This window comes from Paralichthys olivaceus, chromosome 13 (assembly GCF_024713975.1).
Source record: "Paralichthys olivaceus isolate ysfri-2021 chromosome 13, ASM2471397v2, whole genome shotgun sequence".
In the NCBI taxonomy this organism is placed as follows: Eukaryota; Metazoa; Chordata; class Actinopteri; order Pleuronectiformes; family Paralichthyidae; genus Paralichthys; species Paralichthys olivaceus.
This window is the reverse complement of record NC_091105.1, coordinates 7,569,171-7,583,373: the sequence shown is the minus strand read 5'-3', so window position 1 is coordinate 7,583,373 and position 14,203 is coordinate 7,569,171. Positions and strand designations below refer to the sequence as shown.

Genomic DNA, 14,203 nt, shown 5'->3' with positions numbered 1-14,203 from the left:
GTGCAGGTTGGTGGTGGGAGGCATCGGGCTGAAGGTGCAATGATGTTCTGCAGAGCGATCGCCCAGTTGTTCAAACCTATAGACACACAAACTTCTTTTGGAATAAAATTATACAAACAGTCGCACAGTGACACGTGTCTTTGCTTTGCAAGTGGAAAGTCCCTCATGACTGACGTATTTAACATCATTCATTTGTTCGGTACTGATGGTGGTTCACTGTTGAAGTTGGTGGAGGTGAAGCGACTTTCAAATGCTTCATATAAAACCACCTGTTTGGGAGTTTAGTCAAGTCGTTTCCCAACCTAAGGATCAGGCTCCTTCTAAGGGTCAAAAGATAAATCAGAGGGGTCTTGAGATGATTAATGGGGTAGGAAAGAAAAATAAAAGAAGTTGTGATACACTCATATCAGATTTTGGCCATTTCTCCAGTCTGTTGTGGTTTTGTGACATGTCTTTGTTGTGGTACTGCTCACAACTCAAACACTCAAAATGTGGAAAAACTACACCCTAGGAGTCAAAAGCCAGATGCGAAGCAGTGTATTTTATTAAGTTCTTCATGTTTATTACAAAAAGTGGGCCTGAAAAGTAACTGGTAAATATAGTTGATGCATTGAGATGAAAGGATAAGAATGATTAGTTGATTTAAATAAGCTGTAGATCATGTTTTAAAAGCATTACCACTCTATATGATGTAATAATCTGACTTTATAGTGAAATCATGATGATATCATTCTCACCATGCAATTATCAATCATCTTTTGATAACATAAAAGCTTCAGGTCATGTCTAAAGTCCTGAAGGATGCAGATATACCTTGAAAAATGATTTATTTACTATGCATGACCTCATTTTCTGACTTCATCGTGACTTCCTGATTTCACTTATCATGTGATATTGTATGATAAGGTATCATTTTCTGTTTAATATAATCTTCAGATTGTCTCTCTAGCCCTGTAAGTTGTGGAGATATCCTGGAAAATGTGTTTTTCTGACCATATTTTTGTCGACCTTCACCTTTGACCTTTGACCAATCAGCTCCGAAACATCATGGTCATCTGGGGATACCTTCCACAGCAATAGTCCCGCCAAGTTTGGTGAAAATATGCCCATGCATTGAGTTATTTTATACACATGGACCTAGCGCAGACACACACACACACACACACACACACACACACACACACACACACACACAGGGTCAAAAACAATATCCTGCCTGAGAATAAGAAACCAAAGGTTTGCTATCTACAGCAACAAAAAGTACTGTGTCCGTCTCCCTGCTCAGAAGCATGAACACAAGTAACATCTTTCAGGAAACCTCCACACCACCACAAATAATAATACTAATAACAATACAAATCTTAATTATACTTAAGCAACAACAAGAATCATTTTGTCACATCTAATCAACTTTTTTGCTCAATTTCAATATAAAATGAAAGTAAAAATAAAATGAACCTGCAAAATGAAAGCATGATGATGGTGGATGGTACTTTGCAAACAGTGCATGTCCTGTTACCAAAACTAACATTGATCCTCCATTGTCCACAAACACATTAATGAGCCGCTGCTGAACCGGCTGACACATTCCTTCATTAGAATGAAACACTGGCACACGCGGGCTGAAATGAATAACGTCAAACTGCTTGTTACTAGTTTTTATAGATCTAGGACTTTGGCTGAGAGCCACGGACAGAGCAGGGAAGTCAGAGAGCTCTGAGAGTTTGACTAATGCTTTGTTGATGCTGCTTGTTTCTATTTGCTGACTGTGAGAAAAAACACCATTACCTCCATCTTACAATACAGAGGAAGTGAAACAAACTATGGATATAAACTAATATGGAGCTTTTTAGAAATCAAGAGGAGGAACTGATGATTTTTTCCCACATTTGTTCAAACATGGTCACTGAAGCGTCACATCTGAGTAAAGACAAGTGTGTTGAGTTAAGTTCTTTTGTGTTTAATCTCTGAATGGTTTAACTGGAGAGAATTGTTCAATGGTTCCTCCAGTAATGATGTAACTCCTAATAGAACAAACACCATGATGGTGGGCACTATCCTCGATGATGTTATTTGAAATGAATTCAAACATAACGTCAGTGTCAGTATACACCCTAATGATTTGATGAGAAATTCAGACACTTGCTGTCGCTGATTTATGAAGGTGCAATTAATGCAGAAAATTTGTTATGGTCGTGAAAATGGCAAAATAAAGAGTTAAGTGTACTTTAAGACTCTGCTGCTGTTTAAGAACAACAGAGTCAGGTTATTTACCACTCATGTGATAGACGATAACGATCATGCTCATTTCAAAGATTCTCTGCACTTCATTAAAAATGCTTTACATTCTCATCTTGAACAACGAGGATGAGGCACATTTGACCCACACATTTCTAATTTCCCATCGTGAATGATTAAAGATTGCTCTTTGTAGGGAATATTCAGAACACACAGACTATGAGAAGCAGTAATGGGGATTTTCTTTCCTTCTAGTTGCAGCATACAACAATGAACCTGATTTATAATGCAGCTTTCTGGTCTTTGGATGAACTGGCATGACAGAGCGACATCAGGCCCCAGGTATCCAGTCACTTCAGGCCAGACACTGACTTTTTCTGCCTCCAGAGCTGTCAAAAGGTAAATAAGGTGAAATTGTGGCAGAAGCCAGAAAGAAATGGAAAATAAATGTAAAAATTCCTGCAGCTTTATCTGATTTGTAGTTTATCGTTCAACAAACACAAAGGCTACCTTAAGGATTATTCTAATTAGGTCTATTAGGATTTACTGCAATTACTTTATTTCAAGTTCAAAGTCGACAGAGGAACAAAGCAAACACCTCTCATGATAGAATTTACTTTTTACCTTTTTATTTACTTTTGTGAAGCAGCTTTGTTAACCGGTTCATGAGGTGGGAAATCATTGTGAAATTGTTCTTTGTGTTCAAGAAAATATGAACACAAATTACACTGATTATTTCTGAAAAAGAGCATATGGCCATCTTTTGTTCAGCACGCATGCTACATACGTGCTTTTAATGCTTTTCAAAATCATTGCAGTAGAGAATAAAACGTTTGGTCTTAACTGGTTCAGTGAAATAAATCTACGTCAGCCTCCGTTTTACAGGGGGTGGTCAGAATAATAGATACACCTCCTGTAAATTAGATGTGCTTGATGTAAAACATAAAGATTTAAAATAGGAATAAGCTGCAGTCAAAAACAAATTGACCTTTTGAAGAAAGAAAAAAATACAGAACACCATCTCCTGTATCTTGTAGAGAGAATAGATTTAGTATAATGAAGTGAAACAAACAATGGATATAAACTAATATGGTGCTGTTTAGAAATCAAGAAGACAAGTGTGTTGAGTTAAGTTCTTTTGTATTTAATCTCCAGTAATAATGTAACTCCCAACAGAACAGCGACCTCATGTGATCAAATGATGGAAATATAGAGAATCACTTGAGTCTGGTCATGAAGAGCGACGTTTGGTGTCAACAAACTGAAGGAGACTTTCCCTTTGAGTTATTAAAAACATGAGAAACAGATTTGAAGTCATTTCTGGATGTGAATTCCTCTGTCAAAACTGAAACTCCTGTAAAGACTAAAACTACTATAAGTGCATTAAACACGACTGAAAAATATTCTAACTCTATTATACTAAATTCATTCTCATAGAGCCTCAATATTCTGTTGTTCACATCTCATGTTGGAAATGAGGTGCAGACTAATGATGTTCATCAACTTTAAACACTTCTCCGAATAAACACAGTTATCTTGCCTTCATCAGAATGCTGTTTCCTCTCAATTGTGGGTGGAGTTCATTTCCTCGAGCTTTTATAGAAATGCTGTGATACAGCAGAACTCATGATTCAGGTGTGAAGTACCTTCCGCGTTTATTACAGAGGAAAGAAGAGGCTCATGAATCTAGTGATGTTGGAGTGAAGACGTGTTTTCTGTCACCATGACACACAGAGGCCTCCACAAACTGTCATGAAATGTCACATGTGCAAGATGCAACAGATTTACATGAGAACCAAATCAGTTTAACCCTATTGCACTTTCCAGTTTTATTGGCTGTCATACATCGCTGCTTCGTGCAGAGCTACATTCACACATGTCAGGGGCAATTTAGGATTTAGAATAACCTGGATCACAATGAATCAGAATGCAGACTGAAGCTGGGGTTCAAACCACCGACCCTCTGGTTAGTGGATAATGTGTATGTAGAGTTACATAAAGCAGTAGTTTCTTTATACCATATGAATATATTTATTTTCTATGTGCAACACATTTGTGGGTATTTTTACCACGTTAGACATTTCTGCTGATTTTTTTATTTTACCATTATCACTTCTTCATTGTCCATTCTTGCTTCTTGTTTTTCATCAGGTTACATAAGTAGTTTCTGTATTCTATTTTATTTTCTTCTTCTTTGAATGTGAGGAAATGCAGATTCTGTCACAATGTCCTGCAAAATCATATCTTTCTCATCTATTTCCTGTTTTGTCTGACTTCTTACAAAAGATAAGAGAAACACCTGGTTTGCTGTGGTCTCTGAAAATAATAAACTTTCTTGAGCAACAGTCCCTAACAAACAACTTAAGAGGTAAATGTGCACTGTTCTTTATGTCTGTGTAAGTTTGGCACAAGCAGTTTTGGCACAAATCATGTAAATATAAAGTATTTAAATATAAAGGGCCTTTTCTGGGGTAAAGAAAACTACGGTTCACAGTTTAGATGAAATGAACTAGTGAAAACATCATAGATAGATAGATACTTTATTGATCCCGAAGGAAATTCAAGCATCCAGTGGCAGTAACATACATCGAACATACATTAGAATTGACTTATACATTAGAGTTAACTTAACACAGTAACCATACATTGAAATTGGCCTGAGATGAATGTGAATTTAAATGTGAAAAGAGAAATTAAGGAAAATTAAATTAAATTAAACATTTGTAGTACAATTAAACTTGTACAGGGAAATTAAACATTTGCATAGGATTTAAATATATACAGAGGAATTATAAATGTGCAGGAGTTAAAATATTAAAGTTAAAAAATGTGCAGAAAATGTGCATAGAAAATAAATATAGAACTGTGTCAAGTTAACCCGTGCTAACTGTCGATACAAAAACTATATAAAAAAAACATACTGTAAAAGCTAAAAATGACCCAACACGTATGGAGCTACTGGATAGGCGTCCTGCTCGTGCCGGAAGGTATATTATTCTTCATTCAATTTCTGCCAATAGTTCCCTTTCACCAAAATGTTACACACTGGACCTTTAAGGAAAATCAATTTTCAAAAAGAGAGATTACACTTAACATATCGCTGCTGGATAACAAACATACACCTGTGGGTCCATATTAGATCTTAAAAACAATTAAAACAGCATTTATCCAATGACACACTCAACCCCCCTCTATACTTGGTGCCTTCCGCCTGGAACCCCTGTTCATAATCCGATGGTACCCTCCAGCACTGCTTCTGCAGTCCCGGGTCTAACAGAGGAGGACACGTGCAGCAGAGAGGAAACAGGTGACAAACAATTCAGTCTTTGTGAAACACTTTTTACCATAAATACAATTATAAAATGTCCCCGCCATTAGCTGTGTCTCTCTTTTAAAAAGCACAACAGTATTCTATGATCTGAAATGACATTTCTTAAGCTTTAAACTAAAAACTTAATGTTGACAAAGAACAGATTGGTCTCATTACACTGAGCTTAAAGCAGACATTATCTCACACCCACAAAATGAGGCTTTTAGGAAATGTCAAAACCATCAGATGAGACATAGTGATGTTCAGTGTCAATGTTGAAAAGAGCAATGGAAAACAGTAACAGAAAATATTATGACACTATTGTGAAGCAGTTTCTGCACAAATGATTTAAAGCAGACATGACACACAGACTAGTGAAATTAAAGAAACTGCATCTTTGTTATTGGAATAAAAACAGTATGGTATCGTGAAATGCATTTTTTCGATGTTGGTCTAAAGTTGAATGTTAGTTAAAGAGTGACCTTGTTACAAAACACCTGGCTCTTGCAAACACTGACATGGTTCGGTGGTTTTTGTGTTACTAAGTTATTTCTCCGTTAGTTTAACTTCCCCCCTCCTTGTCTATCTATCTTTACCCTTGAAAGGTGACTGAGGGAGGAACAGGAACTCTGTGTGGTGAGATCTACTCTGGTGTGATGTTCACGACATGTTGGAGATTTGCAGAAAACAGTCTGTGTCTGCTCGTACTATTCCTCACTGCGATGTACGAATCTGATCCACTCAACTAATGTGTCAAACTCTCGTTGGTCTATTTGTGGCCATGTGAGTGGCCTGACTGTAGAAATGGTGGTGTTGGTTAATTCACCTCTTTGAGTCCGACTGAAATATCTTGACAAGAGATGGATTGGTGTAACGTTTGGTGCAGACACGTATCCAATGAAACAAGACTAATTACTTTGATGAACCTTGATTTCTTTCCTCTTGTGTCACTATGATGTCAATTTTAGTTCTTCATTGAAATTCAGCAGCAGCTACAGGTGATTAAATCTACTACACACATTCAAGGAGGATGTATTGTAATAACCTCTATAACGGATTTTTCATTGAGCTACCTCATCAGGACAAAGTGTTATTACCTTCACCAAGGAGGGAAGAGTTTGTTATTCAGAGGGATTTTGCAAAAACTACCCCAGAGATTTTTTGGAAATCTAGTGAAGTGATGTGTCGTTCTAGTTGGAGTTATAGTCTCATCAGCCTCAGCTGTAGTTTGTCTGGTGCCAGTTATCAAATGTTTGCATGCTACAAAGGTGAAAATCGTAGCATCCCAGTGCAGTGACAATGGCTGTCGTTGAGTTGAGCTGAGATTAAGCAGTGGTGAAACACTACAGGTCTTATGTAAGGTTTGCACAGATAATGATAACTGTAAGAAATGTTGTCACAGCTTGCTATGGAAGAAAAACTACTGAAAACTATTCTGGAAACGACTGCATGTGAGAGCTTATTTAGGCCTCCGACCCAAAACCATTACACTTGCGTATGTGACATCACCATTCAAGGACTTCCTGTGTTCGTCATTGTTCGAGGTCGTCTCATAGCAGGGTGGTTTGAACTTGACATCAGAGTAGACCACGTCCTACGAGTAAGATGGAGAGAAAATGCTAATTTTTATCATATATCTTTTTTTTTCTACAAACTTTATCCGACATCGACTTATTAAATTCAGAGATGCAGCTGCAAACCAACTAGGAGCTCACCTCAGCTCTTTCAATACCAGATGACCTGGACACATCCATCACTGTCCCACCTGTGTCTGAGAGACAGAGCAGTTTTATGCAAGGCGACTGGAAACAACAGAAAGATATGAAATGATATAATAGAGGAAATGTTTGTGTTCTCACCAGTGAAGACATTGTGGCTGACTGAAGAGTTACACCTGAGTAAAGGAATCAAAAGTGCTGTGATTAGATTCATGATGGGAGTTGTTTCAAATCTGAGATATTAGGGCTGCACATAATGATTATTTATATTGTCAATGAATCAGCTGATTATTTTGATTAAATCATCAATAGTTTATCCGTGAAATACTTTTTATATGTATTTATTTATTATATACAGTATGTACAGCAAATCCATCAGTGTAAAAATAATCAAAGTCCACCATCTGCAGTGACTATTGCTCATGGGTATTTTCTACTGTACTCTCCTACACACACACACACACACACACACCTTATGATGAAGATGGAGTACGTTATGGCTGCCATGATCCCCACCAGCAGTATGACAGCAATCACTACAGCAGACACCACCCCTGATGATAACAGCATCTTTTCTGGAAGACATGACTGGATTAGCCCTGTGTGGGACCATCAAGTCAAATTATTTTTAAAGATCATGGTGCCTGACTATAAAGAAACCTGGTTATTTAAGATCAGTAACACTTTGATTTGGTACAGTAAAGGATGAAATGAATTATGATGATTGATATATTCGAGGTTCAGGACATCTGTAATGGTTCCACTTATTTACTAAGACAATCAGACTCATGTTATTCTCCACTGAGCAATAATCAAACATATAATTACACCAAAGCCAATTAATTGTAAAAATGATCTTTATCATTATCTGTTGGTTTAGGAGTCTTCACGTTACTTTACACACTCACCTCGTACAATGAGCTTGGTTGTTCCTTCAAATGAACCACTGGGGAAGGTTGAAATGGAGCACATGTACGACCCTTCATCCTTCATCTCAACATCTTCAATTATCAGCGATTGTTCTGCGAGTTTCACTTTCTTCTTCAGAGAAGAATCGAAAATCTGCAGCCCAAACTGGCTGTTAAAAACTAGGAGGCGTGTGTTGTTTCCCTCTGGTCCCAGCAGATCCCACTGAACCTGGGTGATAGTGTTGGTTGTTCCTTTGATGAACTGGCATGGCAGGGTGACATCATGCCCGAGATATCCAGTCACCTCGGGCAGGACGCTGAATTTTTGTGCCTTCAGAGCTGCCAAAAGAAAAAAGAAGGTGATGTGGTGGCAGATGGAAGTATTTATTTATTTACGTTAAATCCAGTTCTCAGGGTTATTATAGTTAACGAAAACTAACACTAAAACTAAAACTAGCAATGAAAAAATAATTTAGTTAACTGAAATAAAAATAAAAACGACAATTACAAAAAAAACAGGTGATGGTTAAAGAATGAAATTAAAGGACTTGATAAACCATATTTGGTGTCACACATTGTTTCATCCTTTTTCAGCTTCTACAAGTCAAGGCTTTCTCTTAATACCTGGGAAAACTAAAACTAAGACTGAAACTAAATAAAAACTAAACTGAAACTACAAAATCACTTGGTGAACTAACTAAAACTAAACTGAAATAAAAAAGCAAAGTGAAAAACTAAATAAAAATAAAAACTAATGAAAATTTCAAAACTATAATAACCTTGGTTCTGATTTTATCTGTATGATCTTAAATTTGCTTTCAACTGTTCCCTATGTTGCTTTACCTAAGGGGCTTCAGCTTGAAATATATATATTCATTACAGTCATTGAGGAACTAGGTGTAAATAGAAATGGCTGTACACTGTTCTGTTAAAGCATAAAGGAGTCACTACAACCCTTTTATATAGTATTATTATTATAGTATATATATATATATATATATATATATATATATAGTATTACAGTAATGAGTTCAATCAATATTCATCATCTTATTTTGTTCCTTACACTTTACAATAAAATACAATCTGTCTCGTAAAAATGACCAAAGTTTAAAACATTGTCTCTCACCTGGGATTAATGTGATGTAGATCATCTCCAGCAGTATGAGAGTTGATGTGCTGCCAGTTTTCATTGTTAACAACTACAGGTGGTGGACACAATAACAGAAACACCTTCATACAGCTGTTTGTCCAAACACATGAATTAACGCAGTTCAGTGGGTTTCTATGGTAAATAACTGTTTGATAGTGAGTTAAAATGGTGAATGGCATCAAGTTCAGCTGCAGAAAAACATTTTCAGCTCATGTCAACATTCAGACCAACAGAGTTAAAAGTGTCTCACCTCATAAACGCAGAGAAAACCTGCAGCGTAGCAACAGGAGGAAGGTTTCCAACATTAGAGGAGGTTGTGCAGTAAAAAAGAAAAAAGGAACAACAGTCTTCTGCAAATATCACTCAGCTTTATTTCTGATGTTTATCATGCTGCCTGCACACACACCAGTAAAACACTGTCCCCATGTGGTGACATGGTGCTACTGTCTTCCACACAAACACAGAGACGATAGAAAATGTGAGACATTGCTGATTCTGATCGTTCACATTCTCAGATGATTTCAACAAAGATACAGTGATGGGAGGTTGTGCATGATAATGCTAAAGTGATGCGTCCAAAATTGTAAGTAACAGTAATGACCCATAGAAACTGAAGAGAAGTTTAAAAAGGTTTTTCCACCGTGAGCCATCAACCAAGACACAACAATCCCATTTTGTGTTATTTCAGCAACATACTTTTGTGTGATTGCAAATTAACATGAACTAACAGGACTTACTCTATTGTTATTATTGTATTGTAAAAGATTTCTACAGATGAAATTAGAAATGCTGCAAATCAGTCCAAACTAGCCTGACAAAGTTAAATAATGTTTGCACATGTAAAACTTGTGACTTTCAGAGTGATGTTTTGCATGACACTTCAGCACAGTTTTGAGGTATGCTTCCTCCCTCACTTACTTCAATATGTATTTTCAATTCATACAACTTTTCATAAATATCAGTGTGTAAGATTTAGGTGAAAAGGATCTACTGGCAGAAATTGAATATAAAATAATACTTTTGATGTTTTCACTAGTGTGTGATCACCTAAATTGTACAAATTGTTGTTTTCTAGTTTACACTTAAATTAGCCCTTTGTTTTTAAATGATTTATATTCACATCAGGAGTGGGTCCTTCCTACGGAGGCTGTCGTGTTTTTACAGAAGCCCAACCTGGACAAACTAAACACCTTTTGAGTTTTTATGACAACTGAAGCTTAACACAGGTTCACTCTCATGTTTGGAAGGAGAGGGTGAGGCGAAGGGTATTCAGCTGCAGCATACAGCTTTACCACTAGATGTCACTAAATTCTACACACTGAACCTTTAAATGAAAACATTGAAGATATCTGCACATTTAATTAGACCTTTGGCAGAACTTAGACATAATTCAGGTTTTTGTCATGACTGATGATGTGTGTTGTTAAAACGGTGATTTAAATGAGCCTGTGGTGTTTCACATCTACAGTGAACTTTTCTCTTTCTATAAATCACCACAACCTTTGGTTCGTAGCAGCTCTCTTCATTATCGCGCCTGTATTAGCTAATATGGAAAAAGCATTGATGGTTGTGTGTTAACCACGCAGACTTTTATTTGTACTATTACATCGACATATAATAAAACACACAAGGAATGTCAGACATAATAAATCCATCTGGTGCTGATATCTACAATAAGGCAATAAACATGCTTACCAAAGGGACAGTGGCAGTAAACGTTTTATTTTTCATGTATTTTTCAATTACTGTATTTAAATATCTTGATAAGTCGTTATTTTTTCAATGCAAGACGTTCTGCTTTGGTTCAGGAACGATGAGCTGCATTATTGACTTCTCTTGGTTCACAATAATATTCCATGTAGTAGATTCTGATTGATTTTTTATCAGGGTCCTTGATTATAAGCAAAATATACATAAGGAAGAATCTGTGGGAAAAAAAGACAAAAATCTATGTAAATAAGAAGAAAGTAGATAGAATGAAGATTAATGCAGATATATAATTTTAAAAATAACATATCCCACCTTCCACTGCTCTTATGTCAACGCTCTCAGAGTCAGTCCACTGATCGCCAATGCTGAAAATGACCAGCAGGGAGCAGCACAGGATGCTCCACAGAGTAAAGAAGGCAACAGTTAACCATCACCTGAATTTAAATGTACAGTACATATCACTGATAAAATGATAACCATGCATGATTCTCCAGTGTCTTACCTCTCAGATTCAGCACAGTGGAGTTTTCCTGCATGGTCACCATATTTCGGGCACTGCAGGTGTAATTCCCTGTGTTTTCTGCCTCCAGCCTTTCTATAATAAACACGGAGTTGTCAACATGAGTCTCGTTGCCATTGAACATCCAGCTGAAGTTTGCCGGTGGGACAGAATCGGCCGTGCACTGCAGTGTCACCCGCTGGCCGGGCGGAGCTGCCGATGGTCCAGTGATGGAAATGTTATGTGGCCCAACTAGACAGAGAAAATGAACATTCAGTGTTTGGACTCAAGAGTTCAGACCTGCACCTAAAGGCCTTTAAACAAGTGCAAAAACTCAAGAGCCAATACCAAGACATTTCAACAAATTCTGCACATTCAATTTCCCTTTTAAAACAAAAGCTCTCAAATATCATTGCTAGAAATATTACTTCACAGGAGGCCTGCAGCGAACAGTACTCACAGTTGACAGTTAGGTTATGAGCCACAGTCATGCTGCTGACTGGGTTGCTGACTCGACACTGGTACGTGCCATGGCTGGAGAAGTCCACAGGTTGAATGAACACTGTCCGGTTGTCTGCGGAGAAGCTAAGTCTGCTGCTGGGACGGAGAGGCCGCTCATCCTTCATCCAGACTCTGCTGCTGATGGAGCCAGAGGCCTCACAGGTGAGATTGGTGGAGCTTGCATCTTCTATCAGGATGGCTGTGGGGCTGCGGATGGTGGCTGCTGTTATTGTTGCTGGATATAACATGGAGAAGGTCAACCCAACAGAAATGGACAGAAGATTTGATTGTTTAGAAATATAAAAAATTATTATCCTTCTGACTAAGTTGGATTTTAAATATGCCACATATAACGAATATTTCCATTAGTCTTTAAATAGATTTAGATGTGACAGTAACTTGACAACGTGATAATCAACTGGACAAATAGCACCATCTTTTATTCATCATTTTATTATAATTACAGATGTGATCGTTAAGATTATTATTATGTTGACATCTACAATGCCAGATATATTTCAACTTTCTGGATGGAATTTTTCTGCAATTTTAACTGATAAAAAAAGAAAGAGAAATCTGGTTGATTTTTGACCAATCCAATGCAATCAGATGATATCACAAACCATCGCCTCAAAAATACAATTAAAAGTTGAACTAAATATTGAAAAATTAGAAATTCATAATAGATTCAGAAGGTTTGGGTGAATGGTATTATATTATAACAATTTATTATCAGGAGATGAGGAGTTGTTTTCTTTTCTTATTAAAATATTGAAGTTAATGTTCAGATATTTTCAAGAGATTATTTAAATTCAACATAACTTTATCTGCCACGACTTTTCTATTTATTACCTACACTGTGCTTTGGAGAAAGACCCTCCACTCATTTTATAGAGGATCTTTTTTTATTTTTCTAATGACAAACAATCTATTTAACAAGAGAGGACTCACTATACACATTCAGGGTGGTCTCCCCCTGCTTCTGTGGCCCTTCCAGTGGTACGATGGTGACGGTGTACTCCCCACCGTCCTCCAGCACCAGGTTTCTGAGCTCCAGGCCTCCCGTGGCTCGGTCCAGTGAGATTCTGTTGGTGTACTCTGGCCTCGTGGTGTTTGAGGCACTCGTGGAGGTGATGATGTTGACCCCTTTGAAACTCCAGCTGACGGAGATGAATGGATTCTCCGGAGGCTGGACGTTTGTGGTGAATTTCACAGAGTCAGCCACAGCTCCACTCAGGGGTCCCAGGGGTAAAATACTTTCACCCAAACCCATTCCAAAGTAACCTGAAGAGGAGATCGAGAGCAGAAAAACGAAAAACAAACCTCAGAATGTGATGTATGATGTTATGTGGCTCATTCAATCAGCGTGAAACTGAGAAACAAACATTTCTCTTTATAAAATCGTTTTAATTTAACTTTACCTGTCAAAACAAGCTTCACGGCCGCCCAGAGCATCTTCTTGTCCATTGTGTACAATGACTTTTGCTGTTGCCTCAGAAGAGTCACAGGTTCTCCTGCTCTTTTTATTGTCCCACACCCACAGAGCAGGATCGACTCCAGCCCCCCACTCGGCAATGAAAGGCACAAACAGTGTTTACGACGCCACTGTGTACATACACCAAAATGCCTGCAGGTAATATGTTGGGCCAGGAGTTACTTTGACTTGTGTGTGTTCGTAGACATGAGCCGTGATAAGACAGATGGTAAACAGTGAATGAAACAGGCCATGATGCTGCTTTACATCTCAGCGATCAGCTTGTGTAGAAAGCTCATAAAAGAAACATTTATATGATGTGTTCTGTTTGGTTGTTGGAGATGCTGAGCACTGGGCTGAGAAGCTTTTGTCAAGTACAGTCCAGTCGTGATGACGTTATTTCTTAATATTGCCTTACAAGATTTATTAAGCCCTCCCTTTTTTTTTGTGTTATAACTGAGAAAGTCATTTTTTTTTGTTTATTGTGGATTATACAAAAATTGAACAGCAGATGTTTAGCCTCAGATGTGAGATGTTCAATCTCAGGCCTAAAATAAGAATTAAATGAGATGAAGAAGCTTCAGTAGATCATCAACTTCATGATCAACCGAGGCTAATTATTAAAAGACTCGCAAATACATGTCTCAGTGCAGCTGAGGTCTGAGTCATGGTGCTGGTGGCGTTCTCGGTGG

At 37.6% G+C, this 14,203-nt stretch overlaps 1 protein-coding gene across 1 annotated transcript; it reads right to left on the bottom strand.

The window, feature by feature from the left end:
* Positions 1–5,229: 5,229 nt before the first annotated feature.
* On the bottom strand, positions 5,230–13,587 carry LOC109633069 (carcinoembryonic antigen-related cell adhesion molecule 1-like). The gene is made up of 12 exons (XM_069537622.1): positions 13,459–13,587; positions 12,989–13,321; positions 11,997–12,272; positions 11,540–11,788; positions 9,578–9,630; positions 9,304–9,376; positions 8,175–8,513; positions 7,739–7,841; positions 7,408–7,442; positions 7,264–7,319; positions 7,058–7,142; positions 5,230–5,508 (listed from the first exon to the last, which is right to left on the bottom strand). The coding sequence occupies exons 1-12, from the start codon at positions 13,502–13,504 to the stop codon at positions 5,381–5,383; spliced, it is 1,776 nt and encodes a 591-aa protein (XP_069393723.1). The 5' UTR covers positions 13,505–13,587; the 3' UTR covers positions 5,230–5,380.
* Between the last annotated feature and the right edge of the window lie 616 nt (positions 13,588–14,203).

Coding starts and splice junctions, on each gene's coding strand:
- LOC109633069 (XM_069537622.1), bottom strand. CDS start 13,504: ATGGACAAGAAGATGCTCTGGGCGGCCGTGAAGCTTGTTTTGACAG. Junction 13,322..13,458: donor CGTGAAGCTTGTTTTGACAG/GTAAAGTTAAAT, acceptor TCTCCTCTTCAG/GTTACTTTGGAATGGGTTTG. Junction 11,789..11,996: donor TCATAACCTAACTGTCAACT/GTGAGTACTGTT, acceptor TTCTCTGTCTAG/TTGGGCCACATAACATTTCC.